The following is a 15007-nucleotide window of genomic DNA, read 5'->3' as shown; positions in this document are numbered from 1 at the left end:
CTATTTATAACACTTCTGCTGAATTTTTGTTAAATTTGAATTTCACATTTTAATCTTTAAATATTTGGTTTAAAAATTAAAGTACTATCTGAGACAATAAAATTTAACAAGTCAATTAATAGTGTTGAATTGGATTTTAATTGTCAAATTAGACTAGTAGGATGATCAAAAGGGTGCAGGGACGGGGACACAATTAGACCTATATAAAAAATAAAAATGTTGTAAATAATTTAAACTAATTAGGACCATCCATTCTTATATTTAAGAAAAGCTTTATATGTTTGAATCTTTTTTTTTTTAAAGAATATTTTGAAGACTAAAACGTGTTAGTTGCACAAACTTAAGGGGCAATTCACCAGAGAAGAGCAAGTTTCAACCATTTAAGAAAGAAAAAGGAAAATTTTGAAACAAACCTACTAAATCTCAACTCTAAAGTTTCTAAAACATAACTTTTGAAATGTATTTCTTTTTACTTTGAATTCTCATCTAATTTAAAATTAATTTAAATTGATAATATTATAAATGGAATTATGGTTTTTTTTATCGATGATAAATTTGAGACAAATATATTAAAAATTTAAAACAAATCATTAATAAATTAATGAATAGCTTTAAAAATATTAAAAATAAAATAATTATTACATTCTCTAATTATAGGTTGACAGTACATGGAGTTAAAAATATATAAGTTTTTCTATGACACTACAAAAATTGACTAATCAAAATCAACGGTTATGATGTTTTTCACCACCTCAACGCTCAAACCCTAACACCTCCTTACCCTCCAAAAACAAAGTAAAACTATCAAATTTAAAATCTTGAATGCTCCCTTTTATCCTCTTTTTCACCAAATCTTGAATCCAGGAAAAAAATAATAGCTTTTTTTCTTCACTCTCTTCAGATCTCAGCTTTTTCCATCCCTTAACTCATTTCTCCATCAACTTTTCTTTCAATGTATGCAAAATCCCATCTTTTTTCTTCCCTTTCAACTCATAGAACCATCCTCAAAAATCCCATTTCCCCCCCCTTATTTTAGTTTCTAATATCTGTCTTTCCTGTTTAGAAATTACCATATTTTCTCTCATTCAACTCCAAAAATTTCCTCCTCCATCAACTTTCAATGTATAAAATAAACCCATTTTTTTTCACTTAATATGAAACTTCCCCATTTCCTCAAAATCCAATCCATTTTCGCACTTTGTTCCAATCTTTATAACCCCATTTCCTCAAAATCCCATCTTTTTTCCCCTATGTTCAATCTTTGAAATCTCATTTCTTAGAAAGCCTTTTGTTTTTTTTTTCCTTCTCAGTTTTGAAAATGAGTAATTCTCAAGCACCCAAATCAACAAAACCTTCAAAGGTTTCAACTTTAGCTCCTCCTTCAAACCCTGTTAAACCTTCTTCAGTGTCATCTCACCTTGCAATGGTAGAGCTAAAGCAAAGGATTTTGACTTCACTTTCCAAGCTCTCTGATCGTGATACTTACCAAATTGCTGTTGAAGAACTTGAAAAGACCATCCAATCTCTTTCTCCCGAATCATTTCCCTTGTTACTCAATTGTCTTTTTGATTCTTCAAATGATCCAAAACAAGCTGTGAAGAAAGAATCTTTGAGGTTACTTTCAGTGCTATGTAATTGCCATTGTGAATTGGCAGCTTCCCATTTGACTAAAATCGTTGCCCACATTGTTAAAAGGCTGAAAGATGCTGATTCTGGGGTGAAAGATGCTTGCCGCGATTCAATAGGGGCGCTTTCAGGGCAGTATTTGAAAGGGGAGAGTGGGGGGAATATGGTGGGATTGTTTGTAAAGCCATTGTTTGAAGCAATGGGGGAGCAGAACAAAGGGGTACAATCTGGTGCATCGACGTGTATGGCTAAGATGGTGGAATGTGCATCTGATCCCCCTTTGCCTGCTTTTCAGAAACTGTGTCCAAGGATCTGCAAGCTGTTGAATAACCAGAATTTTATGGCCAAGGCTTCCCTTTTGCCAGTAGTGGCAAGTTTGTCACAGGTTTGTGTATTGCAGTTGTTTTGTGTTTGATTCATAAGGATATTGATGATTTATGTTGTTGGTTTTGTGGATGTCAAGTATCATCTTAAATAATATCTTGTAGTTTCTTTATTGTTTACTTTGTGCTTGTTTTTTTGGCTGGTATTGTAGATCTTGTTATATTTGATCATGTGAATTAGGTAGCTAGGTGGGGAATAGATATGGAAAATTCCACAAATAGGAACAAATTTTTTTTTGGTCAAAAATAGGAAAAGAAAATTGAAGTTCTGTAAATTTATGATGACCATGTAGGTGGGAGCAATTGCACCTCAGAGCTTGGAAGCATTGCTGCTAAGCATCCACGAATGCCTTGGGAGCACAGATTGGGCGACGAGAAAGGCAGCTGCAGATTCTTTAAGTGCATTGGCACTGCATTCAAGCAACTTGATTGCAGATAGAGCATCTTCGACAATAACCATACTTGAGGGTTGTCGCTTTGATAGGGTAGCTTTTTGGTGTCATTTTTCTTGCATGCATACATACTTATATATATGTATATTACTTTGATACATATTTTGGACATGACTGGTGTCAGACCATGTACTTTCTTTTCTTCATTATATGAGTTGATCTGGTCACTTTGCTTCGGGAAAACATGTATATCCTCCACATAGATTTCCCTTTTTTTTGTAGGAACTTGATATAATTAGAAATCCTAGGGTTAATTGTGTGACAGAATATAGACTAATAGAAAATGTGGGTTTGGACTGTATGCATCCATGCTTTCTAGATTGGTTTTCAAGGGACTTTCAGTTAGCACATTATGATTAAGCAAGGTTAGGATTGAAGTCCTTTCACTATCATCTCTTCTAATGGTGCAGATATGACAGATTTACATTACTCAACACTGCCTCATGGAAATTTTATTCTATTGTAACGTTTAATCATTGGTCAACCAGATGAAACCTGTGAGAGAGAGCATGACAGAAGCATTGCAATTATGGAAGAAGATTGCAGGAAAAGGGGAAGATGGAGCTGCAGATGACCTGAAAGCCTTGTCTCATGGTAAGTGTGTCAGTTAAGTGTTACGGGTTGTCCTTCTGATGTGTAGGTCATTCATCTTATTGGATTAAACTTGTTTCAATGCTGTAGATGGTGACAATATTCAGTCAGCTGAATCATCAGAAAAGAATGGCTCCAAAGATCCAAGTGCGGGTGATAAAAAAACACATACTTCAGATTCTGTTTCTGAAGGCAAAGGTGGAAGCATTATTGACAAAGCAGTTGTAATTTTAAAGAAGAAATCACCTGCATTAACAGACAGAGAGTTGAATCCTGAATTCTTTCAGAAACTCGAAACAAGGGGTTCTGATGATTTGCCAGTTGAAGTAGTTGTTCCTCGAAGATATCTTAATTCTTCAAACTTGAAGAGTGAAGAAGTGTCTGATCCAAATGGTTCAGACACGAGGAGGAGATTGAGTGGTGTGGGAGACAATCAGACAGATGATTTTCATGCATCTTCCACCAGCAAAAACCGTAAAATAGAGAGAGGAGCTGCTGGTATGCGAGACAAATGGCCTGAAGAGAAGATAAATGGAAACGACCTAAGAAAAAGGGCAACTGATGCTGATGACAGGATAGATGTAAATCAAAGGGAGCCATCTGGAAATCGTTTGGGTTTCTCGAAAGTGGATGGACAGTCTGAAGGGTCCTTCGTTAGCAACAAAGGAAGTTGGGTGGCTATCCAGAGGCAGTTAGTGCAGCTGGAGAGACATCAAGCTCATCTTATGAACATGTTGCAGGTATTTCTCAGTTAAGCACTTACGAACGCTTCCAAAAGTGCTCTTTTGATTGATGAGATTCCTTGTTATGTTGCAGGATTTTATGGGTGGTTCTCATGATAGCATGGTAACTTTGGAGAACAGAGTTAGGGGACTTGAAAGAATTGTTGAAGACATGGCTAGGGATTTATCAATATCATCAAGCAGGAGAGGTGGTAACTTCACGGCAGCATTTGAAGGACCTTATAATAGACATTTAGGGAAGTATAATGGTTTTTCTGACTACGGTTCCAAGTTCAATGGGCAAATTCCATTTGTTGAAAGATTTGCCCAATCTGACGGAATTGTTCCAGGTGTGAGGGGGAGGGGACCTTCTTGGAGATCTGAAATGCCTGATGATTGGGATTTCCCTGCATTTGGTGCTTCCAGAAATGGGCAAGTTGTATCAAGAAGAGCTCCAGCTAGCAGTAGCCGGGATAGTAGATCTCCCAAATCGGAACATGAGAGTGATCAGTTTGGTGGCAGGAGAGGTTGGGATAAAGGTCCTGGGCCTGCGAGGCTTGGTGAAGGGCCTTCTGCTCGAAGTGTATGGCAAGCATCAAAAGATGAAGCTACCTTGGAAGCAATTCGTGTAGCTGGGGAGGATAGTGTAGCATCTCAATCAGGACGTGTTCCTGAATTGACTGCTGAAGCTGTTGGCGATGATAATGTTGGACCGGAGCGAGATCCTGTCTGGACTTCTTGGAGCAACGCAATGCATGCCCTTCAAGTAGGTGATATGGACTCTGCCTATGCAGAAGTTCTCTCTACAGGGGATGATCTCTTGCTTATAAAGCTGATGGATAGATCAGGCCCTATGGTTGACCAACTATCAAAAGAGATAGCAAATGAAGCCTTGCACTCTATTGTGCAATTTCTTATGGAGCAAGATTTGTTTGATATTTGTCTATCCTGGATTCAACAGGTATGGATTCTTCATCTTTGAGCCATTTACTTCAAGCTGCTCTATTTAGACATTTTCTTTTATAAGTTTACTATAATAAAAATTTTCCTGTAATTATTCAGCTGGTCAAAGTGGTGATAGAAAACGGACCTGATGCATTGGGTATACCGATGGAGTTGAAGAAAGAGCTTCTGTTGAATTTACATGAGGCAGCTTCCACGATGGATCCACCAGAGAATTGGGAAGGCGCAGTACCTGATCAACTTCTATTACAATTGGCATCTGCCTGGAAAATTGAGCTGCAACAGTTTGATAAGTAAATCTGCTGGTTTTGGTTTTGGAATCCTGTGTTGTTCTTGCAAACTTCATGATTATGTTACTCTGGTTCGGCGCATATATATTACATGATGTAAATTTGAAGTGAAAGAAAACTAGCATCAATGGTTGAGGCTACTTATACATTTTGTATATCATGTAAGATAGTGGCCTCTGATATAAATGTAAATGTACGTGTACTTGACAATGCCGGAAATCACAGAAAAGCTTTAACAGCTATTAATTTCAGTCTTTCTTATGTTTCATACAACCAAAGATCAAGCTCTGTAGGAAATTCAGAGACCTCACTGCAACATGAAGCAGTGCACAAATGAGACTTGCTAATACAACTATCCAACATTGTATTTCATTTTAGTAACACCACTACCATGCTTGATTTATATGGAACCGAATGAAGGGAGATAATAAAGTTTTAAACAATGTAAATAATGATAGAAGCTGAGATAGCATTATATCATCTATGCAAAATTAACGGGGTTAAAGTTAAATACATAGTTGTGGGCTCGTGTGTATATATCCAATCTCATATGCAAAACATATACTGAATCAAATGTATAGATTGACTATGGCCCGGTTTTCTTTAGCTGTCTTCTTTGCTTGGATTTCTTCCAAGCTTCTATGCTGCATTTAGATCAGAAACTATTCTTTCAAGCCTGGCAACCCGAACTTCAAGTGTGGAAGCTATCATGTTGACTTCAAAAGTACTACTGCTTTCACCATTCTTGCTGATGTTATCTTTACTATACATCGAACACTCGAATTCGCTCTCAATTGCTTCTCTCCTCACTCTTGCTGTTTCTTCACTTTGATCTTTGATATCTATAGCCTTTTGAGCTGGCGTCATGGAAAACTCCATCTTTACAGATCCTCCAGTATCTGCCGTTGAAGATGAGTGACCTTGAGCCTTAACAAGAAAGCAATTATCATGACCAACTGGTCTAGTAGTGACATTGCCTTTCTGTTTAGACACTTCAAAAGCTTCAGGTTCAAGTTCATCAATAAAAAGCTCAGGTTTCACAGTGATTAATTTGGGAAGGAAACCGGGAGGAATACTGACCTCATTCTCTCCCTTTTTAGCTTTCACCCATGGAATTTGTCTCGGCCTCTTCCTTGAACTTCTTTTTCTGTGCACTATACCCTTTATCACATCTTGCTGAACCAGCATTGACACCATCTTCCACCATTCCAAGTATCGGACAGTCACGTCAGACCCGAAGAAACGAGATGGGATATACAATTTTCCACCATTAATTGGCCTCAGGTAATTGTTCCAAGCGATTTCCGGAGACTTATTGGACCGAGCAACATGAGATGGTACATCTTGATCAATTCCAAACTGCATTGTTACTCGATGCGGCACTTACTGTTGTATGCATCCTGGTCCTAATCCAACCAACTCCGAAGGCCTCAAACATAGAGCAAAAGATACTAATTCTTTAATCAAATTTCTATCAATTGATACCCACTCTTCTTTCTCGTAAAATTCAAGACACTGCCTGTTATTAACAACTTTAGCGTAAGGCCTCCAACCAAAAGTGTCGCCTGCTGAATCCAAAACCATCCTCACATTTTCAACTTTCACAAATTTCACACTGTTCCATCTAGCTGATCTGGGGTCAAACTCTTGGATCACATTAGGCTTTGGCTGCAATGCTGGGAACCTTTCCCATGCCCAAAGTTGAACCAACTTCATTGGTGAACAAAGTGTAACTTTCGACACACAATCATCAAATTCAGCACTCTTATATTTAGTTGAATCAGCAATGGTTTCTTTCAATAAAGTCAAGTCCCTGTAAATGCTAGCCAAAACCGCCGGTCCTAGTGCCACAACTTGGCCCCTAGCTAAAAGACATGCAATTGGAAACACGCTTTTACAAATGAATCCAACAGAATCTTGGAAAACAAACCTTGTGAACCACCATGAAAGAAATGCTTCATGCTCAATATCTCTCCCGCTTCCTCTAAAATAATCCATCCACTCTGTTAGAAAGATCTTTCTCCATGTATCCCCTCTGATGTTCTTGTGTTCTGTAACCAGTTTATCTTGAGCTTCCCTGAGTTCTTGGCTATCACCAGAGAATGTAACAGGGAAGCCTACAACAGAGTAGCCTCCCAAAATCAACACATTTTCTAAAGAGATTGTTGTTTCACCCCAAGGGAAGATGAAAGTGTTGGTTCCAGGGTTCCATTTCTCTGCTAAACCGATAACCAAATTATAATATCTTTTGGTCGAGTAAGTTGAGCTCATTATTGCTTCAAAGATACCAGCCTTCTCCCAGATAGGTTGGTACACGGGACGCAGGATATCAATCCAAAAAACCCAAGCCTTTTTGGGGTTGCTCCAACCAGTGAAGCTGACCTTTAAAGGCCACTGTTCAGGGCAGAAACTGTCGTGTAGAGAAGAAGGGGAAAGTGGAAAACGGTCTGGGATTGGTTCATGAATGGAAGATAAAGTTGGTTTAAGAAAATGGGCTGTTCTTAAACAGGGTTTTCCATTAGCAAAAGGTAAAACCATAAGTTCTTCCCTTTCTTCAACAGTGGTTTCATTTTCAATTTCATTACCTGTTGGTTCCACCATTGCATCCAATGCTTCACACTAGTTACCGACTCACTTTTTTGAAAAGAAAAAAGATAGTATCACTATCATTATCACTATCAGTAGACAAGCAAGTCTTGTTTTCTCTGCTTGCTCATCAAGAAAAAATGAAGGACAGTGTAAAATTTGGATGCTGCGTTCGTTGATCATAAACAAAATTACGCCTTCTTCTGTTGTTCTGCAAGTCAGTTATTTTAAGGGTATTCTGGTAATAACGTCTCCTTTTTAGGGGGGTGCAATCTTTTCCATGCAATCCACATGTGAGGTGACCCTTTTAATCTAAGCCGTTAGATTTAAAGTGAGAGAAAGAAGCTTTACCAGGTATTCATAATGTTAAAAAAAAACATTACCTAAATTATACTTGAAATAGTAAACACCATAAGTAACCATTATATCATCATATCATATGAGGTTGTTAATATTTTTATTGAACATACTCAAAGTAAATCACGTATATATTATAATAACAATTTTTTGTCTCACATTTTTCACTCCTCCTTAGAAACAATAAAGTCAAATATAAAAAATTGCTTTCATTTATTATTTTTTTTTATTTTTTCTAAGTGCAGGGCAGTTATGATTAACCAAATCCCTTTTTTTCATTATTGGGTCACCTATCCCGTCTTAAACGAGATGAATCGACCAACACTACATTAAGTTTCGCCTTGTTTGATCCTGGTATTTAAATGTAAATCCACAAATCCAATCACAATTCAGTCCAATCCCTTTCTTTAACTTCATTGTTGAATTTCATATGCTTCTATTAATTTATATTTTTGCATGCGTTTAACTTGCATTTTGAATGATTTGTCATTTTATTTAGAATATTAATATATAATTGAATAGAATATATTTAGAATCCGGGAGCAGCAAGGCCCGGTTGTATCATTCGAGACCTTGAGAGTGATTGGGTTAGAGGGATGATGAGACATATTCCAAATTATGAGCCCACGCCTGATGGCTTTGGCATAAACTGCCTTGAGATTGAATTTGATATTAATTTCGTTAACAATGCTAGTCTTGATAACCAAATACTCATTACAAGTAAAAAAGAGAAGAATGCATCCCTCAGTATGTATTTATCTATCATCCAACCATTGTAAATATATCAGACACTACTTTTAACAATCCATATACATCATCATCGGGATGCAAATTAGTGTAGGATAACAGCCAGCAACCCCAAAACACTGCCAATCCTCAGTGATAACAAGGAAATCAGACCCCCTTGCCATTCCAAAATCAGTTGATGCCACAATATTAATATACATAAATCTCTAATTAATGCTAACAAAAAAGTGTTCATGAATGAACACCACCACCAAGTTCAAGCAAAATTTTGCATCCCTCAGTATATGTACTTATCATCAACCGATCATCGATCGATCAGGCACTACTTTTAACAATGAATATCATCATCATTGGGATTCAAAATAGTAAGAAAACCAGTTAGATACTGAATTGATAGCACAATAATAAAAGCTAAACTACATGGAGGAAAAAAAAAAAAACCTATGCATCCCTCGGTATGTATTTATCATCAAATGATAATATATAGATCAGGCACTACTTTTAACAATCCATATCATCATCATTGGGATGCAAGTTAGTGTAGGGTTAACATTCTAAGGAAAACACAAAACCAACAATACCAAAAGCATTTAATCTAAGCAAGAAAACACAAATAACTTTCAAAATATCACTATAAAAAAATTAAATTGTTATATCCCTCAAAATGATATATTCTTCAAATAGAAGTCAGGCCTATCAACTTTTTAAAAATAAAATAGAAATCATCATAGGGATTATGAAATTGTTCAGCATTAAATAATTGAAAATGAAAAAAAAATTTAATCGTTCCTCATAAAATAAATGAAAACCCAGAAAAAAACAATCAGGAGCATCCATCAGTAATGGAATTATCTATCATCAACAAAATCAGGCTACTTTTAACTAACATGAAAAGTATCCAACATAATTGAGATGAAAATTAATATTTTAACTGAGAACTTACTCATAACAAGAAAGAGAAATTGCAAAAGACAAAATAATTATAAATAATAAAAAAAACAATCGGAATTGGATATTCGTACTTAAAATTGAGAAAAGAAATACAGATCTCGAGTGATGGAACCTGGAATGGAAGGGCTACAAATTGGGAATAAAGAGCGTAGGGTTGAGTTAATTTATAGAATGAGATGACAAGTAGAAATTGTCTGATTTATCCTCCAAAGATAATAAAATTACAAAAAAAAACTTTTACTATTTTGATGCAATGGGCTCGGTCTCTGTTTTGAGCCCAAAAAAGGAAGGTTTTAGCTTTCCCAAATCACAAATGGTAGATTTATGCATTTCTTTTGTTACAGGTTTATTGTTAGCTCAACTGAACGTCTCAGACAAAGACAAAACACATCCCATGGAATCAAAGAACAATAATCTGGTTCTGGGTTTTGTTGTCTTAGCTGTATTTTTAATCTCAGGTGTTAAATCATGGACTGGTGAGATACATGGTAGAGTTGTCTGTGATGTTTGTGCTGATTCTTCCATTGGTCCTGAAGATCATGTTTTAGAAGGTTCCTCCCTCCATCTCTTTTCCTCCTCATTTCTCTCTTTTTTCTTATCTGTAATCATAATCGTGGTTGTTTGATAGGTAAATTTATTTATTTTATCTGAAATTTGAAGTGGTATTTGTGTCGGAATTATGATTCTTAAGGTGTTGGTGGCATCTCAGTTTCTGGGCAAAGTTAAAGTTTGTTCCTTTGTTGGTTAATTACTTCTTATATGCTTATGAACTTGAATGATTTAGTTGAATTTGGATGAAATTTGGTGATGGCGGGCCTTATCTATTATAACTGCATTGGATTGATTGAATTTATGCTAAGATTGAACAAAGAAAATAAAACAAAACTTACCTTTCAATGGTGTCCTTAGTTCATTGTGTTTTTCTTTTGTGTAAATTGCTTCTACAATAGGAGCTTGTTTGATAGATTTTCCGTGGCTAATTGCGTTTGCAGACGGCTAATCTAGTGTTAGAAAGGATCTCTGAGCTGACCTCCTGTTGTTGTCTGGATCCTGTTTGTGTAGGGAATTTTGTTTATAGGCTTAAAATGTGGAATCGTTTGATATGTTCATGATCGTTGGTTTCCATTTCTTTCATCTGTGACTGTGATGGCTGTCCTGCTAGCTTTTTTCTTACATTGCTGCTTAATTTACTGCAATTTGTGAAGAACATGTCTAGGGTTCCAATGTTGTAAAGGTACAACAACGTCACTGATTCATCCTGGTCACACAATTCGTGTTTGCTCGATAGATTAACCGGTGGCTAATTGGGTTGGAAATGGCAATAATAGTGTTAGAAAGGGTCTCTGAGCTGACTGCTATATTCTAAGGCCTTTTTGTTTAGGGTGCATTCTCCCACAAGTCTATCTAAGGAGTTAGGCTTAAAATGTCAAATTGTGTGATATGTTCATGATCTTTGGTTTTGATATTTTTTCTTCCACCACTGTGATGACTGTCCTGTTAGCTTTTCTTTTACTTTGTTGTTTAATTTAGTGCAAGTTCCAAACGACAGATTTCGGGTTACAAATGTTGTAAAGATCCGACAACAACACCAATTCATCCTGATCAAGCCAAAGGTCTGTTTTTCATTTTGCATGCTTGGTGAAGTTAGTAGATTATCAATCAAAGAATGGACAGTTGCTGTAACTTTCTAATAGATTGTTAAAGGTGTCTGGCATTTGATAAATAAGTACTTGTTCATTTCCATAATTGAGAAAAAGCTGTTCGGAATCGATAGAACTGTTCCTAACCTTTAAGGTTGGTCACATTCTAGTGATGTTAGACCAAGTCTTCAGTTCTTGTACCAATAAACGAGAGCAAACTTTGTAATTTTGAAGAACTGAAAATGTTCAATATTCTTTCTTTAGCGATCACACTAAGCATTCCTCCCAAGTCTATTTGTCTTAAACAGGAGAAAACTATTCCTCACTTCAACGCTTCATTGATGCCATCTGCATTATTTTTAAAGTTGTATTATGCCATTGATGCTTTAAATGATAGAATTTGGTTCGTTCATCTAGGCAATTTCCCAACAAAGTCGGGGTTTTTCTCTAGGCAAATTGTAACTAATATTTCGAACCAAGTAGAAATATCCAAATCATCAATGAAACTTGATCTGTTTGTCTTATATTTACAAACCGCGGATTTCATTTGGTGCAGGTGCTGAGGTTGCCGTTCTTTGCATTACAAAATCTGGGGAAGTAGTGAACTATCCGGCTTTTACAAACTCCAAGGGGATATACACCGTGGCCGAAACAATGCCCGAGAGTGAGTGGTGGGATGCATGCTTGGCACGACCTATCAGTAGTTTCCATGATAACTGCAACCATCTTGGGGACGGCAGCACAGGAATCAAGTTCACCTATAATCATCCCTCGGGTCATTTTCACGTTATCCGACCTTTTGTATATCGACCCTCAACAGCCCCAACCTACTGCATTTGAACTGTTGGTTGATGTCTTGGGCAGAAGCAAATGGACATAATTAATAATTTTTAAGGTTGCAAATTATCTTTTGTTTCTTGGTGATATAGGAAAGAGAGTAATCAAATATCTGTAAATTTTAAAATATTAAAATTCAGTGGCATGTGAATTATCCGAATCTAAATTTGTATTAGATATTCAGTATTCAACAGACTCAAATATTAAATATCCAAAGTTTTTTTTTATTCAACAATTGTCACGAAATATTCTTGTTTTAAAATGTTGACATATTTATTACTCTTATTTTAATTTACAATCAAAACTTTTGGGATTTCATTGGAGAATTTTAAAATTAGTAAGTAATTTCAAAAAGGAGATTTTAGTGGGCCAATTTTCCTTTTTAATTTCTGAGGTGGTTTTTTTAAAAAAAAATTATAATTTTATTTCATTTCATCCACATTATCCCACTATAAAATAAATATTAAAACTTTAAAAAATTATTTTTATTTATTTCTAATATATATTTTTAAAATTTTATTTTATTAAAAATATTTATAAAATTAAACAAATATAATGATATACATATTGAATATTTTTTTACATTATATATTTTTAATATAATTATTCTTTTTTATAATTAGTTTTCAATTCATAAAAATCTAATAACTTAATTTATAAAATTATTTATCCAAACAAGATAATTATAATTACTAACATTTTAAAAATCTCTAAAAATTAATATGAATTAATTAAGAAAAAAATGAGAAAAAATAATGATGAAAATCAATAAAAAGTTTAATTTTTAATTAAAAATAAAAAATAAAAAATGAATTTAAAATTTATTGTTATTATTTGTGTAATATCCCACAGTAGGGCTTGGAAGTTTGGGTTTGACGATCTGAAATACGCCATTAAGGTTGGCGAATTGGAGTTTGCTAGTAGGCATGGCGAGTAGATTTCGCTAGGAGACATGGCGAGGTGGTGTTCGTCATAGGGCTAGGCGAGCTGGTATTCGCTAGTGGGCTTGGCGAGTTGTAATCACTATGTTGGGTCGAGAGCCAAAACTAAGAATAGCCAAGTAGGGTTATACCAGAATTAGGATGTCAACTTATATTACAACACCATTCATGCATGTAACTACTTACTTCTATTACAACTAGAGTATCCTAAGGACACTAAAACACTAAGAGTCTATAAATTAAGACTATAAATTCATATTTTGTTATTCTCTTAAAATTCCTCATCGATAATTTTGTCACCAAGTTCTAAGAACCCATGAATTAGCTCTTAGAAAGCAAGGTAATATTTTGTTTCTCTATTAATGTTCGGATAGGTTCGCAACAAAGGAAACTAGGTTCGTTAAAAGTCCAGCATATGCGAACCTAGGTTCACTTATGTTTATGTGTGTATGTTGAATGTGTTGTTTGTAACTTATGTATGTCTATTGTGAACCTAACAAAACCGTCTACAAGCAAAAACAAGGAAAAGTAAAGCTTGCCTAAGTATTCAACAAATTGGTGAGTGTTTAGGGATCACCACTTGTATGTGCGAGCCATAATGTTAATCAAGAGCTTAGGGTTTTAACATAAGTTCCGAGAGTAAGTCTTTTCAATAACTTTGTTTAATGAATGTATTCAAATAAGTTTTTTTATGAAACAATGATATGAGAGTTTTATATTATTTTATTTTTTGCGAGCTCCTTGTGATTTGCTAGCTTCGTGTTAATTAAATGTTTTGACAAGATAACCTTCTGAGCTTGTTGGATATAATGACATGTCACAGGATTGTGAGTACTCACCTTTATGCTTTATGTTTTGGGCATTGAGGCCCTAGGACAGGTTGGAGAGATAATGGAATGTCGAGCTAAGCTTTATTCAATGGGAGATGTTGGTGTGTTGGAGAGTGTTAGCCTTGCACTATACTTATGGGACATGTTAAGGACTCATTGAGTCATTTTGAGGCTTATAAGGAGACCCACTTATCCAACAGGAATAAACAAGTGAATAAGATTGTGTTTCTGAAATCCTAAGTTTTTACTAACCTATCTGATTGTAAGTGCTTGTGAACTAGCCTTCACACAAGTATGGCACACCCTGTTCACAGTTCAGTAACAATGCCCATGTTCCTATTTAACTTATGCTACGATAATAAGTTATGAATGGATTTTGAACTTCTATATGAATGTTAGCACATTTTATCTTTCCGATTTATGTTATAGTTTGTGGGGTGATTCGTCAAACTTAAGGTTTTAGAATTTTAAATTTATTCTTCCGTCTGATTTGTTTTAATTGTGACGCTCCATACCTAAATTTGGTGAATGGGTCGGATGTAGGGTGTTATAGTTTTCCTAGTTAAACTTTTATTATACTAGAGATATTATAGTCATAATAGAACTCTAATATTAGCCTATTTAAAGGGCCTTAGAAGCCTTAGAAAAAGAGGATAATAACACAACATTAGAGAGAAAATTAAGAGAGAGTTTTAGAGACCTTTAAGGGAATTTTGTGTTTTTAGCCAGAGAGAGCTTTGTATTCGGGGTTAGGGTTTGTTTTAAATTTCTCCATCTTGTACTCTTCGTTTGTTTGCTCATTAGTGAAGACTCATTTGCTCTCGTGATTTTTTATCCTCTTGATTGGAGGAGTTTTTCCACGTAAATTTGTGTGCACAATTTTCTCTATTCCTTCTTTCTCATTGTTTAAACGAGTCGATCCCCAACACCGGGCTCAGGCTAAAAGAATCTTGCCCAATGCTCGACCTATATAGAAAACGAGTCTTAAATTTTACCCAAGCCTATTTTACGAGCCTCGTATTTTCGTCCAAACTCTCTCATTTTTCGAACGGGCCTTTGAGCTTGGGCTGGTGACCCGGCCTATGAGCAGG

The 15007-nt window shown here is 35.5% G+C and overlaps 2 protein-coding genes, 2 non-coding genes and 1 pseudogene across 4 annotated transcripts; 2 read left to right on the top strand and 3 right to left on the bottom strand.

Annotated features, from left to right (window-relative positions):
• The first annotated feature begins 722 nt into the window (after window positions 1-722).
• On the top strand, window positions 723-5278 carry LOC107920625 (microtubule-associated protein TORTIFOLIA1). The gene is made up of 6 exons (XM_016850424.2): window positions 723-2011; window positions 2303-2494; window positions 2950-3055; window positions 3143-3792; window positions 3869-4735; window positions 4837-5278. The coding sequence occupies exons 1-6, from the start codon at window positions 1319-1321 to the stop codon at window positions 5032-5034; spliced, it is 2706 nt and encodes a 901-aa protein (XP_016705913.1). The 5' UTR covers window positions 723-1318; the 3' UTR covers window positions 5035-5278.
• Window positions 5279-5328: 50 nt separating this feature from the next.
• Window positions 5329-9634, bottom strand: LOC107920626 (uncharacterized; annotated as a pseudogene).
• LOC121226043 (small nucleolar RNA R21) lies at window positions 8709-8798 on the bottom strand. Its single transcript, XR_005923941.1, has one exon. It is a non-coding gene; the product is annotated as a small nucleolar RNA R21 (small nucleolar RNA).
• On the bottom strand, window positions 9164-9248 carry LOC121226042 (small nucleolar RNA R21). Its single transcript, XR_005923940.1, has one exon. It is a non-coding gene; the product is annotated as a small nucleolar RNA R21 (small nucleolar RNA).
• A 143-nt stretch (window positions 9635-9777) lies between the features above and the next one.
• Window positions 9778-12338, top strand: LOC107919199 (uncharacterized). The gene is made up of 2 exons (XM_016848710.2): window positions 9778-10219; window positions 11865-12338. Exons 1-2 carry the CDS (start codon window positions 9922-9924, stop codon window positions 12146-12148), a joined length of 582 nt encoding a protein of 193 aa, XP_016704199.2. The 5' UTR covers window positions 9778-9921; the 3' UTR covers window positions 12149-12338.
• Window positions 12339-15007: the final 2669 nt, after the last annotated feature.

Source organism: Gossypium hirsutum, chromosome D13, assembly GCF_007990345.1.
Source record: "Gossypium hirsutum isolate 1008001.06 chromosome D13, Gossypium_hirsutum_v2.1, whole genome shotgun sequence".
NCBI lineage: Eukaryota > Viridiplantae > Streptophyta > Magnoliopsida > Malvales > Malvaceae > Gossypium > Gossypium hirsutum.
The sequence above is the reverse complement of the archived record's forward strand: the minus strand, read 5'-3'. Positions and strand labels throughout refer to the sequence as shown.